A 25,497-nucleotide genomic window follows, 5' to 3' on the forward strand; every position below is an offset into this window, starting at 1 on the left:
TGTATTCGATAATATTTATTTTCATATCTAGGATTTTCGATTTTGATATTAACTTCAAACAAAATATAAGAACGAATACGAAGAGCTAGTTTTCTTCCATTTCCAATGAGGGGCCTATTTAGTTCCCAATTTTTTTTTTCAAAAATATCACCTCGAATCTTTAGACACCTAAATAAAGAAATAAACGTAGAAAAAAACTAATTGCATAGTTAGACGAAAAATCGCGAGACGGATAAATCTTTTGAGCCTACTTAGTACATGATTACCATAAGTGCCACAGTAACTAATATATACTAATGATAGATTAATTAGGCTCAAAAGATTCGTCTCGCGGTTTTCAGTCTGAGTTATGAAATTCGTTATTTTATTCGTGTCCAAAAAAATCTTCCAAAATTCAGTCAAACGTCCGACGTGATATCTCAAAATTTTCATTGTGCCAGCTAAGGTGGTGTTTAGGAAAGGCTAAAACTTTTTAGCTCACTGTCACATCGATTGTTTAACATTAATTTGAAGTATTAAACGTGAAATAATTATAAAACACATTTCATAACCTTGGACTAATTTGTAGACGAATCTATTGAGACTAATTAATCCACAATTAGCCTATATGATGCTACAGTAAATATTTATTAATTATGGATTAATTAGGCTTAAAAAATTTGTCTCACGGATTAGCTCTCATTTATAAAATTAGTTCTTTAGTAGTCTATATTTAATACTTTAAATTAGTATCCAAATATCTGATGTAATATAAACTAAAATTTTAGCCTGTCTAAACACCCCTAAACACGCCCTGAGTTCCATGTTCCATCCCCACCTGGCACTGGTGCAACGCGCTCGTGACCATCTCCATCCTCTCTCCTTGGCTCCACTCTTTAAGCGGCCAAGTTGTCCTTTCGTCCTCGGTCCCTAACACTTCCGTCTCACTCCATCCTTATATCGCTCAAACGCTCGCTCGCACCGCGCCGGGAAGCACGCACGCACGCCTCCCTGCACTGCATCGGGCGCGCACTGCCGTCGCGACGGGGGGGTGGGGTGCAGGTTGATGGCGAGCGGCGGCGGGGAGCACTTCCTGAGGCAGCTGAGCGCGAGCAACGGGGGCGCGGCGGCGCAGCACCTGCAGAGGCGGGGGTTGGAGGGGGAGGAAGAGCACTGCGGCGGCAGGAGGAGGGGCTCGAGGCGGTGGTCGTCGAGGAGGAGGGCGGGGAAGGGAGCTGGGTACGCCGGCGGGAAGGGCGATGCCGCGGCGGCGGCCGCCGTGGCCGGGAGGAAGCGGGTGATGGTGGTGGTGGACGACACCTCCGGGGCCAAGCACGCCATGATGTGGGCGCTCACCCACGTCGCCAACAAGGGAGACTTCCTCACGCTGCTCCACGTCCTCCCGCACGCCGGCGGCGGAGGGGGCGAGACCCCCTCCCTCGCCAACTCGCTCGGCACGCTCTGCAAGGCCTGCAGGCCCGAGGTAGCGTATACGTATACATATACATACATCATATACATGCATCATGCATACATACACCATTTCTTTTGTTGTTGTTCTTTTCCGAGAGGTATCCATGCATGCCATTGTGTGTGCTGTTTGCTTTGTGCTCGTTCTGTGTTTTGAAATTACAAAATTTTAGGCAATTAGCAGTGATTCATGTGACTCTGCTGTCTAACTTGCGGTCATTTTGGCATTTTGGCCTCCCATTTTGGAAGCATCTGCTTGGAGGCAACGGACAAGGGAATTACTAGTGTACCCATCTCTATTAGCTGCTGGTTCATGAGAACATGACTAAGGCAAAAGATTAAAAAGTAGTGCACGGTCTGTAGAGGTTTGTTTCTTGGCAATCCTGAAGGTCACCTGAGAAGTATAGTTGTAAGGTGATTGTTGGGGGACATTCATATACTGCTAGTAGATCAGATCAGATATCAGAAGATACATAAAAAGGGATCATATTCCACTTTCAATGGGTGCATGAATCTTGGCAGTCCTAAAAGGTAATTAGTATAAAGGAACAAGCTAGTTGTGGGGCTGCTCTTCCCCCAACATTTAGGGCCTATTCGTTTTAGAAAAAAAAATGATTGAATTTCTAAGGATTAGATTCTTATGAAAACCATTTAGTTTCTAAGAACAAATATAGAAAAATAAATAATTCCAGAGAGAAAAATTTACACTTAAATTTCTTGAAAAAAATTCCTTTTACACTTAAATTTCCTGAAAAAAAACCCTATAGATTGATGTGAGCATGTATTCCTTTTTTATTTTTTTATTTCTATTGACTAAAATTTCTCCAAATCAAATAGTCCCTTAGGTGCAGGAAAGAGATCATATCATTCCTTGATTTGCTTTGCTTGCTTGAATCAAAAGTCAGCGTTTCAATGTACTAGTGTACTACTACCTCCCTGCAAGTGTTGCAGTACATGCATGAACTATTCCTTTGTCCTATAGCCTGTACAAACGAGTGCTCATACGAAATGGGTGTGAATGTGGTAGGTGGAGGTTGAAGCACTTGTGATCCAAGGACCAAAGCTGGCCACTGTCCTCAGCCAAGTGAAGAAATTGGAGGCGTCCGTGCTTGTGCTCAGCCAATCCAAGCCGTCTCATCTCTGTTGGCTGAGTTGGTAAGCATTTCAACCGCACACTACTGTAGCTCAGTAGCTATATATATCTTGTTCCTATTGAGCGTGTTTAAAAATGTGAAGTTCAAGTCAACTAAGAATAGAAACTGGCAGAATCTTTCACGGTGTCAGTCTCTAGTGTTTAATTTTAAAAACAATGTCCAGATTTATGCATGACTAGGTTCCAACATAAACCTTTAAGTATCAGTTTATGCTTATCCTATAAAAAAGGCACTATAGGAGAAATATAGCATATCAGCAGATATAATTACCCATAGATCTAGATTTATGGGGGAGATCTTCTGCAAGGACTTTGTGGTCATCATTAATGATAAGCAGGCCCACTAAACAAGCAATGAGCAAACTGTTTGGGAAAGAATCCTTGTTCACCACCGATAAATAACAGGGTCCATGCCTTTTGGGAAAATAACAACAGGGCAGCAGCTCCATGTGCTATCCATAAATCACAGATGCTTTCCTTGTCCTTTTAGTCACAACTCAACTAAATGAAAGCAAGAATCCTACACTCACCTAATTTTTGCTATATTCACGTGGACAATGTAACAATCACCATTGATATTGAGCCAGGAAAAAAAGTTACTTTTCATCTTGTCGTAACTAGCTAGTCCTTGTTGAGCAAATGCAAATGTCTGCCTGGAACTTTGCAGCTTCCTGCGAAGCAGCAGCGAGGAGTTCGTCGAGCAATGCATCAACCAGGCCGAGTGCCTGACGTTAGCAGTGAGGAAGCAGAGCAAGGGCGTCGGTGGGTACCTCATCAGCACCCGGTGGCAGAAGAACTTCTGGCTCCTGGCTTGACAAGCATTCACAGGGACCATTTATTTTCTGCCCAGGCTTTCAAGTTTCTACATAATCATATTTTTACCCCGTATATCTGCCATCCTGTCTTAACTGAGTGCATCATAAAAGCCCTCCCCGCTGCCATATCGTGTCACTGTGCAAGTGTGGATCATGCTACTGTTGTAAAGCCCAAAGGAGCCCTAGATCTGACCAAACCTACTTCCCATCTTCTTTTCAGTTTTCAGTGTGTGTAATCTGTGCTGTTCTATTGTGTAATGTTGCATAAATGGCCGGTTTCTGTTGTGAAGTGCTCCCTCTTATCTTAATACCCCTATACTAGTACGGACCAATTGATTGGTTGCTTAATCTCCTGAAGAAGTCAAGAGCAACGTCGGGTTATTTTCCACGACTGAATGCCACATTTCCAAAGCAATAGCTGGAAACATGAAGATCTAAGCAGCTAGCAGCATTTCGAGTCCAAAATTCAAGTGGGTTGTGGCTATTTCGGGGGGACCTCCCGTAGCTCTCTCACTTGGTAGCAGGAGAGGACGAGAGGTGCAGTTGCATTGGTTGGTTCCTACTTCCTCGCTTGGACGTGGTCCGTGTACCGCTATTCTCTGAATCCCAGCACACACCCGCCCGTGGGGCACCGCTTTCAATGGTCGTGGGCCTAGGGGGCAACCGGGCAAAGGATTCAAGATCGCCAGTTTGCCACCAATAGCCGCCGGATGGCAAATGCAACCTACTCAGAATGCTGCAGTTATTATTGTATAGGCTACTGGCAACTGAGTAAATACTAGTAGCAATGTGTGCCTCATCCTATTAATTTAAGCACACACAATTATCCAATGTGTCCATTTGATGGATACCCAAGCCAATTCCTATGATCGATGGAAGTTATGGTAACAGAGGTCTAAAGCCGGCGAAGGAGAGTAAGAGCATCCCCAACAGCTCATCTAAATTTGGTCATCCATATCTTTATTTGGATGATCATCTAAAACACTTTCATCCTTCATATCCCTTTATACTCCAGCAGATCATCTATATATGACATCATCTATATCTATTTGAAGGATTGAAGAAAGAACATCTAAATATAGAGTCTCTCTCCTAATATGGATGACATCCAAAAATAAATGATGAGATAGATGATCTGCTGGAGCTCAACTTTTACTCTTCATCCTCTATTTCTAGGATGGAGAATGGGATAGATGAGCTGTTGGGGATGCTCTAACCCAGAGATCGGTTCAGTACACTGCCCAGCTTATCAAAACAAAGTATTTATCAAGATCGTCCACGCGGGGGCAGGGCACTCCCAACACCGCCACGGATGCACAGTGCACTCACTAACCAGGGACCATTGGCTGTCCTGATTAACTACATAGAGATGCCAAGTATGCTGCAGCATAATTATGGTACTTGAACGATACGTTGGAAGAGCCAGTCAGTCAGAGGGTAGAGTCGCCCATCATTACCATGGGGCATACTGGCAGCGGTACTCAACCCAGTCAAGTCCCCCAAGGCAGTCAAGGGACAAGCTCATGATTCTACAGTCTCATTAACTATTGGTCTATTGCAGAGCACTGCCCATGCAAATGCAAGCTAGAGGCCAGGCAGTGAGGACAAGAATAAATAGATTAAAACCAAACTGCAAACATCTAAGAAAAGCATAGTGCAAAAGCTTATTGGTTTGACATTGAAATACACACAGGAAGGTTCAGAAAGACCAGCTGTAATTTGGAAATGTTTTTGTGCAGATCGAAAGTAGACATTTATATAGCGTTCTAAGTAGAATTGGGGCTGTCATGGTCAATCCAGTACTTGGTAAGTCTATGCAGTTAATAGCAGTGAACAAACAGGAGAGCAAACTTTCTTTCCACTGATCAATATAATGAGAAAAAAAAACTACCTGTGTCTGCGTCTCTTGGCATTTTCTGTGAAGGATTCCCATGCATTATGGTCCAGCTTGCTAAAGTCTTCTAGCTCTGCAATGGTAAGCAGGTATTGTGTAAGCTTCACCAGCTCATGATCAGTTTTTCTGTTTGAATGGGTCCTCTTGTACGGTTTGATCACAAGACCATTCTGTGGATTCATGACAAAATTCCTTCTAAGGTCATCGAACATAATTGTGTTCGTCTCATTGTAGTACTGCATATGCAACAAACAGAAACAATGAGAAAATAATTCAATGAGGATTAGCGACAGATTCACAGTAGGGCACTCACTAATACTAACCTCAGGGCACTGAGCCCAAATGACACCAAGAGGTTTGCAGTCAAAAGTTTTCTTTTCAGACTGGTTTTCAGATTGCACAGTTATCATTGCCAAATGATCCATAAGAGCAGTAATTTTGTAGTTGGGGTTACCAAGAACTCCAAGTTGATCCATCTTCATTTCCACCCATTTCATGCTGCATTCAAAGGCCAATGGTATTTTTCTTCACGTATTTCACAGCACAACCATACCAGTTAATGGATAGATCAGGATCACAAAACACTTACCTAGTTGCTGACCATATCATGATATCATATTCTGCATATACAGCAGATAGGAACTCGTGTAGATCTACAAAGAGAAATATGTCATGAAGTGATGGAACTTTATGATAGCTCATTGGAAAACATAATAGTGGTTATGGCAGGTGCCCTTACATGGACGCATCAATTCATTGGGATTCTCAGCAGAAGACCTATGGTCGAATAGAGTATAGTCAATGTCTAAGACAAGCAGTTTTTTCCCTTTGCGGCACGGATTCAATATCTTGATCTACAGAAGTAGGAAAAAGAAAAGACAAATTAGATGGCTACATACGTTCAACAAGATAGCAAAAGATCAGCAACTTACTGTCACAACCAACAGCAACAAAATTGCTCAGTGACTTGTATGAGTAGTAGATTATTAGGAGTACATTAGTAGAAGTCACATGCCAGAGTCAGGTAAATAAATAGCAGATAGCTATGTCATAGCAGAGGGCACTACAACAGATGCCACATTCCTATAGTGGAATTTCAAAAAAAACACTCGCAGTTTTAAGTTAATCATGCATGCATAATAATTAGCAGCACATAAGAGTATAAGACACACACTATAGGTTCTAAGCATGCAAAACATCTAAACCGTCATATTATGAAGACAGATCAAAAAGGAGCCATCATGTTCACTCTGGAGGCTAAAAATTACCACATTATTTCAAGAAAAATATCTTAACCGTCAGATCATGGTGAGTCTAGATTATAATGGTATACATCAATCGATATAGTCGTATACAAAATACAATTATACCTACAAAAATAGATGTTAAGATTTATATATAAAATCCAAACCTACAAAAATAGAATCTAGGAGTTGCATACGAAATCCAAACCTTATAGAAATATGAGCTAAGAGTTGTGTATAAAATCCAAATATAATCTTAACCATTATTTTATGACGGGTCTAGATTATAACGGTATAGATTAATCGATATAGTTGTATATAAAATACAATTATATCTTGAGAAATATATAGAAGTTAAGAGTTGAATATGAAATCCAAACCCATAGAAATAAAATCTAAGCATTGTATATAAAATCCAAACTTTATAGAAATATAAGCTAAGAGTTGTCAATGAAATCCAAATATACTATTACATATAGTGGCATCTATGGAAATATAACTTTACGTGAATTATCTATCTTCATGCAAAACTAGGTGGGGCAATCCCCTAGTGATATTATAGGGACTGCTCGAAAATGAGCCACCACGTTCACTCTAGAGGCTAGAAATTATCACATTAATCTAAGAAAAATAAAAAGATCTTAACCGTCAGATTATGGTGGGTCCAAATTAAAATGGTATAGATTGATCAATATAGTTGTATAAAAAATACAATTATATTTATACAAATATAATCTAAGACCTATATATGAAATCCAATCCAAACCTATAAAAGTAGAATATAAGATATGTATATGAAATCCAAACCTATATAAATAGAATCTAATAGTTGTATATGAAATTCCAAACCTTATAGAAATATAAGCTAAGAGTTGCTTGTGAAATCAAATTATAATTCTACATAGTGGTCTCTATAAAAATATAATTTCAGAGTTGTTGATTAAATCTAACTCTATGTGAATTATCTAGCTCCGCACAAAACTGTACGGGGCAATCCCCTAGTTATCAGGCTAGTTATAATAAAAAGTAGTACGTGTACATAGCTAGATGATGATAAACTAAAACCTGGAAGCAGGCTCTCATCTTATCAGGCTAATGAAGTCTATGCATCAGCAATTCGGCTCAAGAACCACCCACGATAGCAGGCTTGTGAAACGTAGTGGCACACTACAATAGCCTGAAAATCACTATAGCAGCCAAAAAAATGACCAAATTCCCTATTCACAAACACTACCTCCACAGATCATTGCTAAGAGAAGCTCCTGGCTGGGTTCAATCAGTGCCAAACCAGAGTGGGAATAAGCCTGCCACACCAGAGCAGGAATAATCCTCAACACATTTATGGCTTTGGTCTATGAGCAATTGAAACCACAATATTTCTAGAATCAATATGCTGAAACTACTCGCAGCTTTAACCACACAGGAAATCTTACCAACTTCATGTAGGTCCAGGGGACCAGCACTAAGAGGTGCCTCAGACTAGCAAAACAAACAGGAATAATTGTGGAAGCATAAAGGCACGCATAAGGAAGAATCATATAATATGGAAAGAAAATGACATGGAAATATACCTTATATTGACTCGCACGCCGTTTCAGCTTTTGCTTGTAGACATCTTTATCCTTAATAGCAGTAGCTTCATTCTGTCCTATTTCATAGTCATCGAGTATATCTGGATCATCTTCTTGGTCCACAAATATTTCATCTTCAACCGTACTGAGAGAAATGCAAAATTAATGCAAAGTAATAGTGGGCACTTTTAAATGGGGTGTAGCTACATAGTCTACATATTCAAGTTTTGAACAATAGCCTTGAAATTCAAATTTTTGAACAGAATCATGTATTTGAGATGTGATGCAGGAAAAGAGTGATTTTGAGCAACTGAAAAGAACCTGAAAGCTTGACTATGGTACTCTTGACTGTGCGTGAAGCCAAAGTGCTAAATCAATATTAAAATTCATCTCTCGCGGTTCATTTTTAAAACAATAAAACAGATCTGATTCAGAAAAAAAATGATGTGAGTTATCACCTCACAATGCTTTACTAGAAAGCCATAAGCATCACACCGAAGTGCATATTCAAGGTAATAATATTACACAAGCTTCCTTGGAAAGCCCCCATAAGGCATTCTTTTTCCTAAAGGGGGTGACTACAGTAAACTGCTCATAATTTGCACACTTCGCATGCGTTCACACCGTTCAGGAATTCACTACAAATGGAAGTGCTAGGAAGTGAAGAAAATATTTGGGACAAAAAAGCACGTCAACGAGAGTTCTATGTAACAGCCATCCCAATATAAATAACTTAAGATCCTTCTACTCTACCAATAGAAGGTTGTAACACAAAAGCACAATAAATGATCTACACCCAATTTGCATTTTGCCAACTGTACTGTCTTCCTGTATATTAAGATCTCTACTGCATAAAGGAGAATTTTGGTTGCAGTGCTGAGTCTGCCATCTGAGTCATAACTGTCCCACGAGTTGCTGTGAATGTGCTGTTTTCTGTTGATAAATAGATCATTTGTGCACATGACTTGTAACAGGGCTATATATGCTTTATGGTTTGAATTATATTTGATTGATTTGGATTTTATAAATATATTTACCAGAGATCCACCACAAAATGCAAGTATTTGGTTAGAAATCATGAAAGCGCGATCAACCTAACTGCAGATTATCATATTACACCAACAGCTCAATGCGCAATACACAAACATTTAACATGAAAGGACATACTGACTATAAAGATAATTTGCAAATTCTGGCAAGCAATAATATTCACATAAGTGGCAAAGAAAAATTGGTAACTTCACATCAGAATCGGAGTAATATAAGTTGATCAAATTCTGTGCATAGGAAGGGATTCAAGTTCAATAAAGCGAGCTTGCAGATTAGGGCAGAGATACACCATAGGCCTAGGTCTACATAGTCATGTTTCAGCCATTAGTAACTCTAACACATATCCATCAATTTAACAACAAATTCACATGTCCATTGGATGGTTTGGTGACACCAAATGAGACGTTTATTGCAACTGCAGCACACCCAAAGGTGATCAAATTGTGAGGGATCACGGTATAAGAAGGTAATCCCTTACTCTCAGATATACGCCACTTAATCTCAGTTGATCCCCTGCATCGTCATCCATATTACTCCACATCATTCTGTCATCTAATAGACAAAATCATTAACTGCACGACGGCAGCGGAGCGAATAGGTAAATGTGAAATGCCCGATCGATTCACCAATCGAAATCTGACACTCCCCACAGATAGTTACAAGCTAATCACCCAGTTCAACGACGAGTAAGCAAATAATTTGGCAATCAGGTATCAGAAGCACACACGAGTGAGGATACAAGACGTGACATGGAGGTGTAGGGTTCGAGGAGGAAAGGGGGTTGCAGTTACCCGATCATGTTGATCTTAACGCCGGGCTTGAAGGGGATGGAGGATATGAGGACGGAGTCCTCGCACTCCATGAGCTTGAACTTGGGGTAGAGCAGCTTCTGCCGCTTGGGGAGCACCCCCGTGACCTCGCAGATGCGGCGCTTCAGCTCCCCAAGCGTGTCGTCCCCGACCACCTGCACCGTGTAGTCCTGCCCTTTCCACTTCGCCACCAGCGTCATCTCCTCCGGCGGCGCCGCGTCCGCCACGGCGGCAATCGCCTCCGGGTCCAGCGGCGGGGCCGGCGCCGAGGACGAGGACGCCTCCGCCATCGCCCTTGGTGCCTGAAGAACAAGTGGGGGTTTTGGGGGAGGAAAGAGAACGCCGTGTGTGTGTTCTACTGTACGGACCGCAAAATTTACGAGAAGGCATCGGGAGGCCAGGCGTTTTGCGTAACCGCCACTAGAAGGCGGAACGCAGTGCTTTGGTCTGGTTTGTGCATCGGGGGCCTTGGAACGAGGAAATTTTCGTTAACCTTGTGCTATTTTCCAAATAATTGTCACAATTGACATTACTCAACCCATTTCAAATTCAACTTCGTATAAGAGAAGAAATCTCAATTTGGTTATCGGAAATGAAGTCCACTGTGGTCCGCGCATATTGCGCGCTAGTATGATTATATTTTCACATAATAAGATATATACTTTTTATGTTTCAGTGTGAAAAAGATATTGTTAACTATTGTATCATTTATTTTCATAGTTATCAAAACTTGTTGGTTAATATGTGGATTCTATGAACTTCTAGCAATGTTTGCCCTATTAAGTTCATATAGGTAAAACATTGACTCTTCGATCAATATTACTTATTTCTGTCGGTTTTAAAATATTTTTAAATTGTATTCATGCATATATTTTTCTTCTCAATAATAATTACTTCAACATGAACTTAAGACACGGACTTATAATCTTAATATTACATATTTTTAATCTAAATTTTAGATGGTTCTAAATTATTTCTACACTAACTCTTCTTCAAAGTTAATTATATTTTGTTTCAATCTAAATTTAATTGTTTCCTAAACTTAGTCCTACATAAACTTCCCTATGTACAATATTAATTTTTGTAAATCGAAATTTTAGATACTTTTAAATTTTTATCTAAGCAAAATCTTTCTCTTGATATTAATTTTTCAACCAAAATATTATATATTTTAAAACTATTTTTAGATGGACTCTTTAAATAATACTAATGTTTTAAAAAATTTTAATCTAAATTTCAGATTAATATAAAAGTATTTATATATTCACTACTTTTTTTACTTTTATTTATGATTTTGAATCTGTATTTCTAATCGAATTCTTTTTTATTTCTGAATTGATGTGATGCTTCTAAATTGTATCCCCCTATTCCGATTTTGATTTCAAAACTGACATCATGATGTCGTGCGATAGATTTTAGCTTATAAATTGTGTTTGATTGAAAACCGTAGATACGTATGCTATGACCATATACATATCTCTGTGTCACATGTTTAAAAAAAACCAGTGTGGATACGGATATTTTTTTTAAAAAAATCCAATACGGATACGGATGCTATTGCCGTACGGATGATGCTGTTGCCGTATGAATATCTGTCTCACATTTTTTTTTAAAAAAATACTTATACGTTTCGGTTAAAAAAATCCTTATCCATTTTGGTTAATACAGATCTAATACAGGTACGGATGCTATTGAAAATCTTTATCCGTTTTGGTTAATACAGGTCTATTTATCTATGTATTTTTTTCTTTTTTTTCTTTCGATTAATGTGAGATTTTTTTCTGATTGTTGTGTCACACTTTCCAAAAAAAATGCTTGCTCGTTTGTTCTCTAATTTTATTTTCAAGAATCCTTGTCCATTTCATATTTTTGTTATTTTTCTTTGATTAGTGTGGTAATTTGTACACCGTGAGAGCGACCGTGGAGTAAAATACTTACTTTATACATAAATAAAATATTTGTATGGAAAAATATTTTGCTCATCAACTTTGTTCAACAATCAAAATATCTACTCTAAAATCACAATAATAATGATGATATATCTAGGTGACGATTTTTTGCTTTTCAAAATTTTCAATCTATTATCTTGATATATCTAATGATAAAAAAATAACAAACAACGGTACAAATTTAGGACTAAATCTAAATTTTAATAATTAATTGATTGGACTCTACCTCTAAAAACAACCCGGGTGCCGAAAGAAAAATCAAATGCAGGTTGGCTGGCGCCGAAAAAAAAAATCAAATACATGCGCCGCATCGAAAAAACGTCGACGCGGGCTGGCGAGCGCTGGAAAAGGAAACATGGAATCAGCGGAAACGGCAGCACCTAAAAATATTGATTTGGTTTGTTATTGCGTGGGATAGATGATATACGGATGAAGTTATACTATACGGACGATAGGCACAGTGTCCGATTCAAAAAAAAAAAAAAACTCTCATCCGGTCAAATTTTTTTATATATTTTCTTTCTTTTTCTTATTTTTCTTCGATTAATATAGGATTTTCTAGTCGTGAGAATAAACGTGGTGAATACTTTTCCTATTACTTTTTATATATAATATACTCCCTCTGTTTCTTAATATACTTAATGTAAGATGTTTAACTTTTTTGCTTGCAATTTTTGACCATTTATCTAATTTAAAAAAAATGAAAATATCATTTATTTTGCTTGTGACTTACTTTATTATCAAAAAAATTTTAAGTTTGACTTGCCATTTTTTTATATTTGTATTAAATTTTTGAATAAGACGAATGGTCAAATGTTATAAAAAAAAGTCAAACATCTTACATTATAAAAAGAGATAGCATATAATAGATATGACAGTGCCAAAGTATTTTTTTTGTAACACAGGTCTACACAAACTAATCCTATCTAAATATATAAAATGATATTAAGATTTGAGACCCATGGTTGGAAAAAAAAAGCTTGATATTGTAAAATGACACCTTTTTAATTAGATGGGATATAAATAATGTTTCAGTGTTGCATACTGCAAGAAGTCTTCTCATTTCATTGCCTTATCAATATCAAATTACTGGCTACCATTAAATTTGGTTTAACGTCACTCTCAACCTTGCTAGATTTTGGCATGGTAAAAATATAAAATTCTTATTTGGTTTGTTAACTTACAAATTTGGTATGATAGGGTTAAGTATGCACGATTTGTCATATTATAAAAAATCTAGAATGCCTAAATATCGAATCAACACCGTATATTGCAAAACCAAACCGAGGGCATATATGGTTTGCTACAGTTTCTAACCTTATTATATTTTGGCACAATATAATTTTGGGTAAGATAACAAATGGTTTAAATGCCCCTGTCACACCACAAACTGTAACAACAATCCATACGTAACGAACACTATATTAATGTGATAATGTCCTACTATCAAATATGGCAAGTTAACAAACCAAATATATATTAGAGTGAAGTGCACCAGCGGTCCCTAAACTTATGTGTATGTATCATCTAGGTCCCTGAACTCTCAAAATGTATTTTTAGATCCCCAAACTTGTCCGGGGGTGTCATATAGGTCCAAACGATCTCCGATGCTCTCCATCCGCTGACGTGGCATGGCACGGTGGCGCCTACGAGAAGGGAGAGAAAAGAATAAGGAGGATAGAAATACTGACATGTGGGACCCACATGGCCCCACCAACACGTAGGCGCCACCGTGACATGGCACGTCAGCGGATGGAGTAAGTCGGAGCCCGTTTGGACCTATATGACATCCCCGGACAAGTTAGGAGACCTAAAAATACATTTTGAGAGTTCGGGGACCTAGATGACACATGCACACAAGTTTAAGGACCGCTGGTGCACTTCACTCTATATATTATAAGGGAGGGCGGGTAGCTCCAACATTTAACAACGTCAAAATTTGCCTGTTTGAGATTGATATCAAACCAACACACCGCTAGTTGTTAAGCTCCATAGCCCATGGATGAATGTGGGGCATTTTGTGTGTGTGTGTGGGGGGTGGTTAAAAGCTGCCTTTTTCTTCAGGGAAACTGTTTGTCTACTATGGGCTAGTTTAGTTCATAATTTTTTTCCAAAAATATCATATCGAATCTCTGGACACATGAATGGAGCATTAAACATAGATGAAAAAAACTAATTGCACGATTAGAAGGAAAATCGTGAGATGATTCTTTTGAGCCTAATTAGTGCATGTTTAGTCGTAAGTGCTACATCAATCTCATGTGCCAATGACGGATTAATTAGGCTCATAATATTCGTCTCGTGGTTTCCAGGCCAGCTATGAAATTTGTTTTTTCATTCGTATATAAAAACTCCTTCCGACATCTGATCAAATGTCTGACGTGACACATAATTCTTTCATGAACTAAACACGCCCAATGTAGCAGTTTCAAAGTGGACTGGAGACCCTACTTTTTTTATAAGTTGATTTAAGGTGCAAGTTTTGAGTTGAGATGTTCTAAGGGTTGATATCCAAGGTTAAAAAAATAAACAACGGTGAAAAATATAAAATCAACTCCAAATTTAAGGTTGAGAGTTCAAATTTTGGCTTATAAGTATAAATATAAACGAAAAGATAACGGTGGTAAACTCGCTTAAAGTTGTGACAGAGCAATGGATACCCATCGAGTAGGTAAAAAGCGTGTAGGTAAAAATTAGAAAATATCGGGTAAAATAACACATCCTCGGAGCAACTTTAATAGTAGAGCCAGACTACTTGCTATTATATTAGAGCTAACATATCTAATAGATTAGGGTTAGCTATTAAGTTCGACTTTGGTTAGATATTAAGTTTAGCTTTGCTATTTTTCTCAATCTTTCTCTCTATTATATATTTAATTTAATTTAATGTATTTATTTTGGTGCATAGTATAGTCTTTTATTTTCAACTCCCGTAGGGTGCACAACACGGGGGTGACATGTCACGAAACCGCGCGTGCCACTCGTCCAGGAGACGGAAGACGGTCCACCGCCGAATCAGTGGGCCCGGGCGGAGCATGGTCCGGTCGCTCTCGTCGTCACCCGAGACCCGACCGAGGTCGCATGCGACCGCGAGTCCTCGCGCCCGGCTGTGCCACAACCCAACAACCCAGCTGCTTCACGAACGGCGGGAGGGAAACGGGAACCGCGGAGCGAGTCGGCGTCGCGGATAAGAGCAAGTTCAATATCTACCTCCAATTCATCTATAGCCAATCTAATAGTTAATGCATACAATAGTTATCTACAAAATATCAATATATGGTCCCACATGTCATACACATATTTTGTTTTGGAGTCCGTGTGCAACTAACTATAAATTAGCCCATCTCCCTTCTCTCTCCCCTCTTATCTCATTAAAATATGTTTTTAGAGTCCGTGTATAACTAGCTATAAATTAATAGCCACCTCCCCTCTCTTTCCTCTTATCTCATTAAAATATGTTTATAGCTAGCTTATAGTCTACTGCTATTTTACCTGCTCTAACAACGGTCTGCCCGAAAGCGAGGAGCGGTGGCACGGCACGGCACACCGAGACCGAGAGGGCGCCGCATCCAATCCAATCCGCTCCTTCCCAATCTCCTCGACCGCATCCGATCTCCCTTCCCTCCCTCCCATGCAATAAATACCGAGCGCACCCCTCCGCCCTGCCCTCCACTTCCCCCGACGCGGCACGCAATCTATACCACCGCCGCCGCCGTATCGTGCTCGTGCAGGTGCAGCAGTACACCGTATCGACCACCTCGACGGCGGCGATGGTGGGCGCCGCTGGCTCCTCCTCCTCCTTCCGGATGCTGCTGCTCTTGCTGCTTCCGTTGCTCGCCGCCACCGCCGCCGCCGCGGGCGCCAACTCCAGCGTCACGTACGACCATCGCTCCCTCATCATCTCCGGCCGCCGCCGCCTCCTCATCTCCACCTCCATCCACTACCCCCGCAGCGTCCCAGAGGTACGGCTGCTTGCCCCCACCGCGCGCAAGCGCGTGCGATGGGCACGCATTGTGGTGGTACTCCCGCGGTAACCTTGCTTCCCGTGCTCGCAGATGTGGCCCAAGCTGGTTGCCGAGGCCAAGGACGGCGGCGCGGACTGCATCGAGACCTACGTGTTCTGGAACGGCCACGAACCCGCCCCCGGCCAGGTTTGGGCCGTCTCTAAAAAAATCGTGATGCATTAGCCTGATCGATCCGTAATAAACTTACCGTTGTTTTGTGTGCGATTGGTGAATGCATTGCAGTACTACTTCGAGGACCGTTACGATTTGGTGCGCTTCGCGAGGATCGTTAAGGACGCTGGGCTGTACATGATCCTCCGCATTGGGCCGTTCGTCGCCGGCGAATGGACCTTCGGGTCTGCCTCTTCGTTCCGCGGATTGGTTGTAGCTGTACAGAATTACGGTGATTCCATATCTCTGGGTTGATGGGTTTATGTGTGCGGATGTACAGGGGCCTGCCAGCGTGGCTTCATTACGTGCCTGGGACGGTGTTCCGGACGAACAACGAGCCATTCAAGGTGCAGCAGGGGCTTGTGAATTTTATGGCGATGTATGTGGGGGAATTTTGTAAGCTTGCTGACGATTCTAGCTACAATTTTTGTGATGTAGTCTCACATGAAGAGATTCACGACGCACATCGTGCATATGATGAAGAAAGAGCAGTTCTTCGCCTCACAGGGTGGGCACATCATCCTAGCTCAGGTCTGGATACTTGTTATACTTGTACTATCCTACTTGGGACACCGAAACATCAATCTGTTTTGACCAACTTTGAGATATGTTTACCTCACAATTGACGGTAGAATTGGTGCTTTGCAGGTTGAAAATGAGTATGGAAGTATGGAACCAACGTACGGAGCTGGTGCCAAGCCATATGTAATGTGGGCAGCTAGCATGGCTCTGGCTCAGAATACTGGAGTCCCTTGGATTATGTGCGAGCAGTATGATGCCCCTGATCCAGTGGTTAGTTTCTGAGTTTCTGACACTCAACGCATTTTGCTTGATGCAACATGAATGCTTCTTGAAATATACTGGCATTCAAATTTCAGTGTATGGTATAAAATTCTTTTAGAAGCTAATATTTGCTATATTTTGTCAGTGAGAGTGTATGTCATAAAACTCTTTCAAATTTCAAATTTTTGTCCATCACAATGACGGAAAAAACTAAACGGTTAACGGAAAATAATTTGTGGTACTTAAAATAAGAGTTTTTAGTAGATTTAGTAACTGTTCTTTTGCAGTTTCACTCACACATTCTTTTTAGAAGGAAGATCATTATATTTCATAATGACCTGTCTTTTAGAAGAAAGACAAACAAACAGGACCCAAGTTTCCCTCACCTTCAAATTTACTTTTGCAGATAAACACTTGCAATTCATTCTACTGTGATCAATTCAAGCCAAATTCGCCAACCAAGCCAAAAATTTGGACAGAGAATTGGCCAGGATGGTAACGGAGTAGAAACAAACTATATGTAGTACTTGTGTTTCTTTATTGCACAATATGAAGTTGGTTTTGTAGTTTTTTTAAGGGGAAGCTAAATGATTTACTACTTGTTCCTTCCTAACTGAATTTAGGTTCCAGACCTTTGGTGAAAGCAATCCCCACAGACCCCCTGAAGATGTTGCATTCGCTGTTGCACGCTTTTTTGGAAAAGGTGGCACCGTTCAGAATTACTATATGGTATTTGCCTTTGCACGAGTTATATTCTTACTTATCAAAGGCACACTGACATTTATTTTTTGTTGATTGCACTACTAAGGATTTTACAGTCTAATTCAAGCATAAGGACACATTTTGAGTCATATGAATACACTGTCAGTATGAAAAACTAGGGAAATTCCATATTTCTGAAAGTTAATCAGGTTTTCTTTATCCTTTTGAAGTACCATGGTGGAACAAACTTTGGTCGCACTGCTGGGGGGCCGTTCATTACAACTAGCTATGACTATGATGCACCAATCGATGAATATGGTTTGACTTTTTTGCTTTTACAAATTCCATCAAGAACTATTAATCCTAAAGAGATCTTACTAGTATTTGTTGATCCGAAATGCAGGCCTTAGGAGACTTCCGAAGTGGGCACATCTAAAGGACCTTCACAAATCTATCAAATTGTGCGAGAATACCCTGCTGTATGGCAATTCATCATTTCTTTCCCTGGGGCCTCAACAAGAGGTAAGCTTTGTTGTTATACTCTTTGACCTAACTTTGTAGTTTCAATAATATATAAAAAACTGCATAAAACTTCTTAAAGGATAGTAACTAAACCTGTATTTGATGTAATGAGCATCATATATTCAAATGCTGCTTTATTCTATTATTATGAACTTATCTAATTATTTTCATCATACTGTAATGGATCAGTGTTTTACCGTGCATAACTATCCACCTTTTTGAATTATTATTTTCTGATACCAACTTATGGAATTGATAGTGTCAATCTTTGCTTGCAGGCTGATGTTTACACTGATCACTCGGGAGGATGTGTTGCGTTCTTGTCTAACCTTGATTCAGAGATGGACAAAGTTGTTACTTTCCAGAACCGGTCGTATGATCTTCCCTCTTGGTCAGTCAGCATCCTGCCTGACTGCAAGAATGTAGTGTTCAATACTGCAAAGGTATTTGATTTTCTATGTTAACGGTTTTCAGAATTACAACACATGTTGCTGCAAAAGCAATGTTTTTTAGAGCCTTGTAAAATAGACCTGTGTCAACAAATGGACCAGGTAATAGCAAAAGAATTAAAAAGGAGCAAACTATATGTCAGATATCATAATATTTTATGCTTAGTACGAATTATATATGAAGCACCATATTCCATGGAGTACTTTTTCCCCAAATAATTGTAACTTTTGGCTCTTCACTTTTAGGTGCGATCTCAAACTATGATGATGGATATGATGCCAGCAAATTTGCAAGTATCAAAACGTAATGGATGGAGCATTTTCAGAGAGAAAATTGGGATTTGGGATAAAAGTGACTTTGTCCGAAATGGTTTTGTAGACCATATTAATTCAACAAAAGACACTACTGACTACCTATGGTACACAACAAGGTTGGTATACTGCAGTCTGTTTAATGTATGCTTATTGTCTTGCAAATAGATTTGCATGTACCAACCAAAGAATAGAGATCTCAGCATTGTCGATATTAAAAGTTTATTTGACGATGCAGTTTCAGTTCACAATGTGATATCTGTTCTTTATGGGATATGCAGTTTTGACGTAGATGGAAGTCATTTGGTTGGTGGCAACCATGTTCTTCATATTGATTCCAAAGGCCATGCTGTTCAGGCTTTCCTGAACAATGAATTTATAGGTCTGTTAAAAACCCTCTCTTTGCTGACAACCATCAAATTACCGTGTAATGCCATTTTCAGTTCAAATAACTGTATATCTTCAGCAGCACTTTCTTTATATCTATACTTTTACATTTCTCTTTCAATTGTTTCAGCATGGAAATGCCTATGCTAACCCATTACCTCTTGCAATATCTCTTTCTTAGGTAATGCATATGGTAACGGCTCAAAATCAAATTTCACTGTGGAAATGGCTATCAATTTGAGGCCTGGGAAGAATGAACTTTCCTTATTGAGTATGACTATTGGTTCGCAAGTAAGTGTCTACTTTTACGTATTAAACTTGTGATATACTCCTATTATTTACATGTTAATTGCTATTTGTGACATGTCAGTTGTACCCACTTCTAGCTAAAGGAGAAAGTTCTAACTGTAACCTGTTAACTTGCTAAGCCTGTTTTTTTAGCATCAAGCTAGAAATACTCGCAACATCTGATTGATGAAAAAAAAATTTTGTGCCTTCAGTATGCAGGACCCTTTTATGAATGGGTAGGAGCAGGCATTACAAGTGTGAAAATATCAGGAATGGGAAACGGAATCGTCAATTTGTCTTCAAATAATTGGGCATACAAGGTACTGCCTTCAGGATTATTGATTTTGTTTAGAGATTTGGGCCGTGAACTCAATTGATAGGAAAATAGTATTCGACTATTCCTATAAGGCCATGGCTTCCTAGAATTTTTCCCTCTCTTTCGATAAACCTGGGTTTTCTTTCTATGATGGTACATCCAGAATTTGGGGTAACTGAGGTGAAATGTTTATGTGACATTTATGTATTTCTTGGTAGATTGGATTGGAAGGGGAACACTATAATTTGTTCAAGCCTGATCAGGGAAAAAATGTAAGGTGGAAGCCACAGTCTGAACCACCAAAAAATCAACCTTTGACATGGTACAAGGTAGCCTTCTTCGATTTTATATTTTCCAGATGTGTTTTTCTCATTGTACTACTTGTAGTAAACTACTAATGCAACATACTTCTAGGTAAATGTTGATGTTCCCCAAGGAGATGACCCAGTTGGGTTAGATATGCAGTCTATGGGGAAAGGCCTGGCTTGGTTGAATGGAAATGCCATAGGGAGGTATTGGCTGAGGACAAGTCCTGTCAGTGACGGATGCACTTCCAGCTGCAACTATAGAGGAACATTTTCTCCTAACAAGTGCAGAACAGGATGTGGGCAGCCGACTCAAAGATGGTATGAAATAATATTTGGAAGCTGGCACAGCTGATTATACTAGTGTTTTCATATGTTTTCATACTTCTCTCACATTTCATATTTCTGTTTTACTTTTGGTCAAGGTACCATGTCCCACAGTCATGGTTTCGCCCATCTGGAAACACCCTTGTGATTTTTGAAGAAAAGGGAGGGGATCCTACAAATATAACATTCTCAAGAAGAACTGTGGCAAGTGTGTGCTCCTTTGTGTCAGAGCACTACCCTTCCATAGACTTGGAATCATGGGATAAAAGTACCCCAAACGATAGTAGAGACTCAGCAAAAGTACAGCTAACTTGCCCCAAGGGTAAAAATATCTCTTCTGTTAAGTTTGCGAGTTTTGGAAACCCCCGTGGAACCTGCAGGTCCTACCAACAAGGAAGCTGCCACCATCCGAACTCTCTATCTGTTGTTGAGAAGGTAATATTTGCAGTTATTGGCACAAAAATGCACATCTATCTCAGAACTTGAGAGGCTTTGATTCTGACTTTCTGATATGTCTTGATGCATGTGGATTTGGATCAATGCACATGAAATTTAGTCTTGGAATTTGATGCCTGTCAGTTTTGACTTGTAGATATAGACATTGGGTTGGGCAACTAGGAGGGTAACCATTATATTTCAAAGGGGCCATGAGTTACATATGAGTTGTCCACAAACTGTTTATGAACTAAAGTTATATGGAGATCTAGATATTACTGACCATCAAAACTTTATAATTGTGCTGAACAGTTCTTCACTTTATTCTTGGCAGGCTTGTCTGAAATTGAACGGCTGTACAGTCTCCTTGTCAGACAAGGGATTTGGAGAAGATCTGTGCCCTGGGATCACCAAAACACTTGCAATTGAGGCAGACTGCTCTTAAGGAGTGACTCAGCTAAGAGATCCATAGCTACAGATTGGCTCATCAACTTCAAGCTCATAGTGCTTGGTACAGTAGCATGCTACAACAATCTGGAAGTGAAATTCTACCTAGATTTAGATTACGACCTGTTGTGACTTGTAAGCATGATATTAGCACTTGCTTATAAGCCAAAATTTAAATTTTCATCTTTAAATTTAAAGTTGATTTTAGGGTAGTTTATTTTCTAGCTTTTATTTTAGAATACTAAGAAAACACACACACACACATATATATATAAGTTTTGTTTATAAGTTATTTTTTATTTACAAATATGTGGTTTGTTTTTTTTCATAAAAAACCCAAACAATGACCTGCTTTATCAATTGAATCAATTAGGAGAAGCCGCATATCTCTTTTGCCCAACAATCCAACATGATTGTCGCATTAGATTGTCTGTATTTAGAGCCTTGTAAGGAAGCCTTGAAAAATATATTTCTGAAGAGTAGGTTTTTAGGCCTTGTTTAGTTACCAAAATTTTTTGGCAAAAGGGTTACGTCGAATGTTTGTCACGAATGAAAATGAATTTCACAGCTCGCCTGAGATAAATCTTTTGAGCCTAATTAATCCGTCATTGCACATGTTGGTTACTGTAGCATTTATGGCTAATTATGCACTAATTAGACTTAAAAATTCGTCTCACGATTTCTCTCATAACTGCGCAATTAATTTTTATTTTTATCTATGTTTAATGCTTCATTTAAGTGTTCAAAGATTCGATGTGATGTTTATAGGAAAAAAGTTTTAGAGAACTAAACAGGGCCCTTATATGACATAATGCATACCAAGTGTGCATTGAATACTAGGGCTGTACTAGCGTGTTGGAAAACCAGAAAAGACAGTAAGGCAGGCCCAGCCGTTTCTCCGCTCTGAGCATACTTTTAGTGTTGGAAACACCATTGTCACACGGGTCTAATAAGAATATTGACTGGCAGGTGAGCTAAAAGCCAACACCTGAGTCAGTCAGTCTTCCACTTCAGTTGCTGGTTGGGTAGGTCAAACCGCGGGTACGATATAACTCTGAGGCACTGTAACACCAAGGTTGTCAGTCTTCGTAAAGCCTTATGATGTTTTCAATTTTTTAAGGGAAGGGCTTCTTTGCAAAGAAAAGGGATAGCGCTAGGAATATCAATAGCGTATGGATAGCATTATTCCGTTCCATTGCTATTTTCCTTCGTTTTGTAAAGTAGAGGGGCTCGCAACACCGACAAGGAATTGCAAACCAAGGGGTCATTATTTCGCTTTTTCAGAAAAAATCAAATACAAACAAAAAATAATTTATGGGTGAAACTTTTATATATATGTGCTCTTAGCGATCTAGAAGCAAATGCTAAAAAATTAACTAAGATGGAAAAACACTAAAATTAACTCCAAATTCAATATTGAATTTAAATGTTGCCATAAATATTCTGAAAATGAAGCTAAGAGTTGCATATGAAATCCAAATATACTTCTATATACTGGTCTTTATAAAAATATAATTTCAGAGTTGTTGATTAAATCTAACTCTGTGAACTATCTAGCTCTGCACAAAACTGCATGGGGCAATCCCCTAGTTATCAGGCTAGTTATAATTAAAACTAGTACATGTACATAGCTAGATGATGATAAAAATAAAACGGCTCTGATCTTATCAGGTTAGTGAAGTCTATGCATCAGCAATTTGGCTCAAGAACCGCCCACGATAGCAGGCTTGTGTAACGTAGTGGCACACTACAATAGCCTAAAAGTCACTATAGCAGCCAAAAAAATTGACCAAATTCCCTATTCACAAACACTACCTCCAGAGATCATTGCTAAGAGAAGCTCCTGGCTGGGTTCAATGAGTGCCAAACCAGAGTGGGAATAAGCCTGCCACACCAGAGCAGGAATAATCCTGAACACTGTTATGGCTTTGGTCTATGAGCAATTGAAACACTACCTCCACAGATCATTGCTAAGAGAAGCTCCTGGCCAGGTTCAATCAGTGCCAAACCAGAGTGGGAATAAGCCTGCCACACCAGAGCAGGAATAATCCTGAACACTGTTATGGCTTTGGTCTATGAGCAATTGAAACACTACCTCCACAGATCATTGCTAAGAGAAGCTCCTGGCCAGGTTCAATCAGTGCCAAACCAGAGTGGGAATAAGCCTGCCACACCAGAGCAGGAATAATCCTCAACACTGTTATGGCTTTGGTCTATGAGCAATTGGAACCACAATATTTCTAGAATCAGTATGCTGAAACTACTCGCAGCTTTAACCACACAGGAAATCTTACCAACTTCATGTAGGTCCAGGGGACCAGCACTAAGAGGTGCCTCAGACTAGCAAAACAAACAGGAATAATTGTAGAAGCATAAAGGCACGCATAAGGAAGAATCATCTACTATGGAAAGAAAATGACATGGAAATATACCTTATATTGACTTGCACGCCGTTTCAGCTTTTGCTTGTAGACATCTTTATCCTTAATAGCAGTAGCATCATTCTGTCCTATTTCATAGTCATCGAGTATAACTGGATCATCTTCTTGGTCCATAAATATTTCATCTTCAACCGTACTGAGAGAAATGCAAAATTAATGCAAAGTAATAGTAAGCACTTTTAAATGGGGTGTAGCTAGATAGTCTACATATTCAAGTTTTGAACAATAGCCTTGAAATTCAAATTTTTGAACAGAATCATATATTTGAGATGTGATGCAGGAAAAGAGTGATTTGAGCAACTGAAAAGAAAGCTTGAATATGCTGCTCTTGACTGTGCATGAAGCCACAGTGCTAAATCATATTAAAATTCATCTCTCGCAGTTCATTTTTAAAACAATAAAACAGGAATGATTCAGAAAAAAATGATCTGAGTTATCACCTCACAATGCTTTACTAGAAAGCCATAAGCATCACACTTCTGTCCATAGGAAGGGGTTCAAGTTCAATCAAGCGAGCTTGCAGATTAGGGCAGAGACACGCCATAGGCCTAGGTCTACATAGTCATGTTTCAGCCATTAGTAACACTAACACCTATCCATCAATTTAACAATAAATTCACATGTCCATTGGATGGTTTGGTGACACCAAATGAGACGTTTATTGCAACTGCAGCACACCCAAATGTGATCAAATTGTGAGGGATCATGGTATAAGAAGGTAATTCCTTACTCTCAGATATGCGCCACTTAATCTCAGTTGATCCCACCTGCATCGTCACCCATATTACTCCACATCATTCTCTCATCTAACAGACAAACATTTCCCCATACCGCGACACTGAATGTCAATCCCCAACTTATTATGCCGCTCCCGGCATCCCAGACCATAAGAAGCAACAGCTCCAAATCATTAACTGCACACCGGCAGTGGAGCGAATAGGTAAGTGTGAAATGCCCGATCGATTCACCAATCGAAATCCGACACTCCCTCCGGATAGTTAGAAGCTAATCACCCAGTTCAACGACGCGTAAGCAAGTGATTTGGCAATCAGGTATCGGAAGCACACACGAGTGAGGATACAAGACGGGACATGGAGGTGTAGGGTTCAAGGAGGAAAGGGGGTTGCAGTTACCCGATCATGTTGATCTTAACGCCGGGCTTGAAGGGGATGGAGGATATGAGGCCGGAGTCCTCGCACTCCATGAGCTTGAACTTGGGGTAGAGCAGCTTCTGCCGCTTGGGGAGCACCCCCGTGACCTCGCAGATGCGGCGCTTCAGCTCCCCAAGCGTGTCGTCCCCGACCACCTGCACCGTGTAGTCCTGCCCTTTCCACTTCGCCACCAGCGTCATCTCCTCCGGTGGCGCCGCGTCGGCCACGGCTGCGATCGCCTCCAGGTCCAACGGCGGGGCCGGCGCCGAGGACGAGGACGAGGCCGCCCCCGCAATCGGCCTTGGGCCGCGTTCGGCTACAGTGGTGATTGAGTTTGATTGTCTAGAGCGATATGTAATTAAGAAAGTTTGAAACTAGGATAAAATACCCCTCTCTCAATGTATAGTTTTATCTATTGTTGTTTGCTAGGTTACATGCAAGACACAAACTGTCACCCTAACAGTGCATAGAAGATTTTATCTCTATGAAACTCATTTCATCTGTCTCTTCATTAATATTTTGC

The 25,497-nt window shown here is 39.8% G+C and overlaps 4 protein-coding genes across 4 annotated transcripts; 2 read left to right on the top strand and 2 right to left on the bottom strand.

The window, feature by feature from the left end:
• Positions 1-895: 895 nt before the first annotated feature.
• Positions 896-3,703, top strand: LOC102712313. Its single transcript, XM_040520217.1, has 3 exons — positions 896-1,462; positions 2,477-2,604; positions 3,270-3,703. The coding sequence occupies exons 1-3, from the start codon at positions 1,046-1,048 to the stop codon at positions 3,415-3,417; spliced, it is 693 nt and encodes a 230-aa protein (XP_040376151.1). The 5' UTR covers positions 896-1,045; the 3' UTR covers positions 3,418-3,703.
• A 1,389-nt stretch (positions 3,704-5,092) lies between these two features.
• Positions 5,093-10,360, bottom strand: LOC102712591 (ubiquitin-like domain-containing CTD phosphatase). The gene is made up of 6 exons (XM_006645035.3): positions 9,968-10,360; positions 8,127-8,271; positions 6,051-6,165; positions 5,901-5,964; positions 5,635-5,809; positions 5,093-5,547 (listed from the first exon to the last, which is right to left on the bottom strand). Exons 1-6 carry the CDS (start codon positions 10,273-10,275, stop codon positions 5,305-5,307), a joined length of 1,050 nt encoding a protein of 349 aa, XP_006645098.2. The 5' UTR covers positions 10,276-10,360; the 3' UTR covers positions 5,093-5,304.
• Positions 10,361-15,627: 5,267 nt separating this feature from the next.
• Positions 15,628-21,589, top strand: LOC102712868 (beta-galactosidase 3-like). Its single transcript, XM_015842775.2, is given in 19 exon segments — positions 15,628-15,896; positions 15,990-16,085; positions 16,182-16,294; positions 16,390-16,512; positions 16,514-16,640; positions 16,758-16,901; positions 17,299-17,387; positions 17,516-17,621; positions 17,825-17,912; positions 17,998-18,116; positions 18,395-18,559; positions 18,812-18,996; positions 19,159-19,259; positions 19,446-19,555; positions 19,765-19,872; positions 20,087-20,197; positions 20,283-20,494; positions 20,599-20,935; positions 21,270-21,589. Coding segments are annotated over 19 exon segments (2,637 nt in total). The 5' UTR covers positions 15,628-15,704; the 3' UTR covers positions 21,381-21,589.
• LOC102706350 (ubiquitin-like domain-containing CTD phosphatase) lies at positions 21,359-25,276 on the bottom strand. The gene is made up of 3 exons (XM_006646464.3): positions 24,957-25,276; positions 23,815-23,959; positions 21,359-21,469 (listed from the first exon to the last, which is right to left on the bottom strand). The coding sequence occupies exons 1-3, from the start codon at positions 25,172-25,174 to the stop codon at positions 21,389-21,391; spliced, it is 444 nt and encodes a 147-aa protein (XP_006646527.1). The 5' UTR covers positions 25,175-25,276; the 3' UTR covers positions 21,359-21,388.
• Between the last annotated feature and the right edge of the window lie 221 nt (positions 25,277-25,497).

The sequence above is a fragment of the Oryza brachyantha genome, chromosome 1, assembly GCF_000231095.2.
Source record: "Oryza brachyantha chromosome 1, ObraRS2, whole genome shotgun sequence".
Taxonomy (NCBI): domain Eukaryota; kingdom Viridiplantae; phylum Streptophyta; class Magnoliopsida; order Poales; family Poaceae; genus Oryza; species Oryza brachyantha.

Coding starts and splice junctions, on each gene's coding strand:
- LOC102712313 (XM_040520217.1), top strand. CDS start 1,046: ATGGCGAGCGGCGGCGGGGAGCACTTCCTGAGGCAGCTGAGCGCGAGC. Junction 1,463..2,476: donor GCAAGGCCTGCAGGCCCGAG/GTAGCGTATACG, acceptor TGAATGTGGTAG/GTGGAGGTTGAAGCACTTGT. Junction 2,605..3,269: donor CATCTCTGTTGGCTGAGTTG/GTAAGCATTTCA, acceptor GGAACTTTGCAG/CTTCCTGCGAAGCAGCAGCG.
- LOC102712591 (XM_006645035.3), bottom strand. CDS start 10,275: ATGGCGGAGGCGTCCTCGTCCTCGGCGCCGGCCCCGCCGCTGGACCCG. Junction 8,272..9,967: donor GTTAAGATCAACATGATCGG/GTAACTGCAACC, acceptor CATTTCTCTCAG/TACGGTTGAAGATGAAATAT. Junction 5,548..5,634: donor TTTGGGCTCAGTGCCCTGAG/GTTAGTATTAGT, acceptor TTGCATATGCAG/TACTACAATGAGACGAACAC.
- LOC102706350 (XM_006646464.3), bottom strand. CDS start 25,174: ATGACGCTGGTGGCGAAGTGGAAAGGGCAGGACTACACGGTGCAGGTG. Junction 23,960..24,956: donor GTTAAGATCAACATGATCGG/GTAACTGCAACC, acceptor CATTTCTCTCAG/TACGGTTGAAGATGAAATAT. Junction 21,470..23,814: donor GGCGTGCAAGTCAATATAAG/GTATATTTCCAT, acceptor TTTCACTTCCAG/ATTGTTGTAGCATGCTACTG.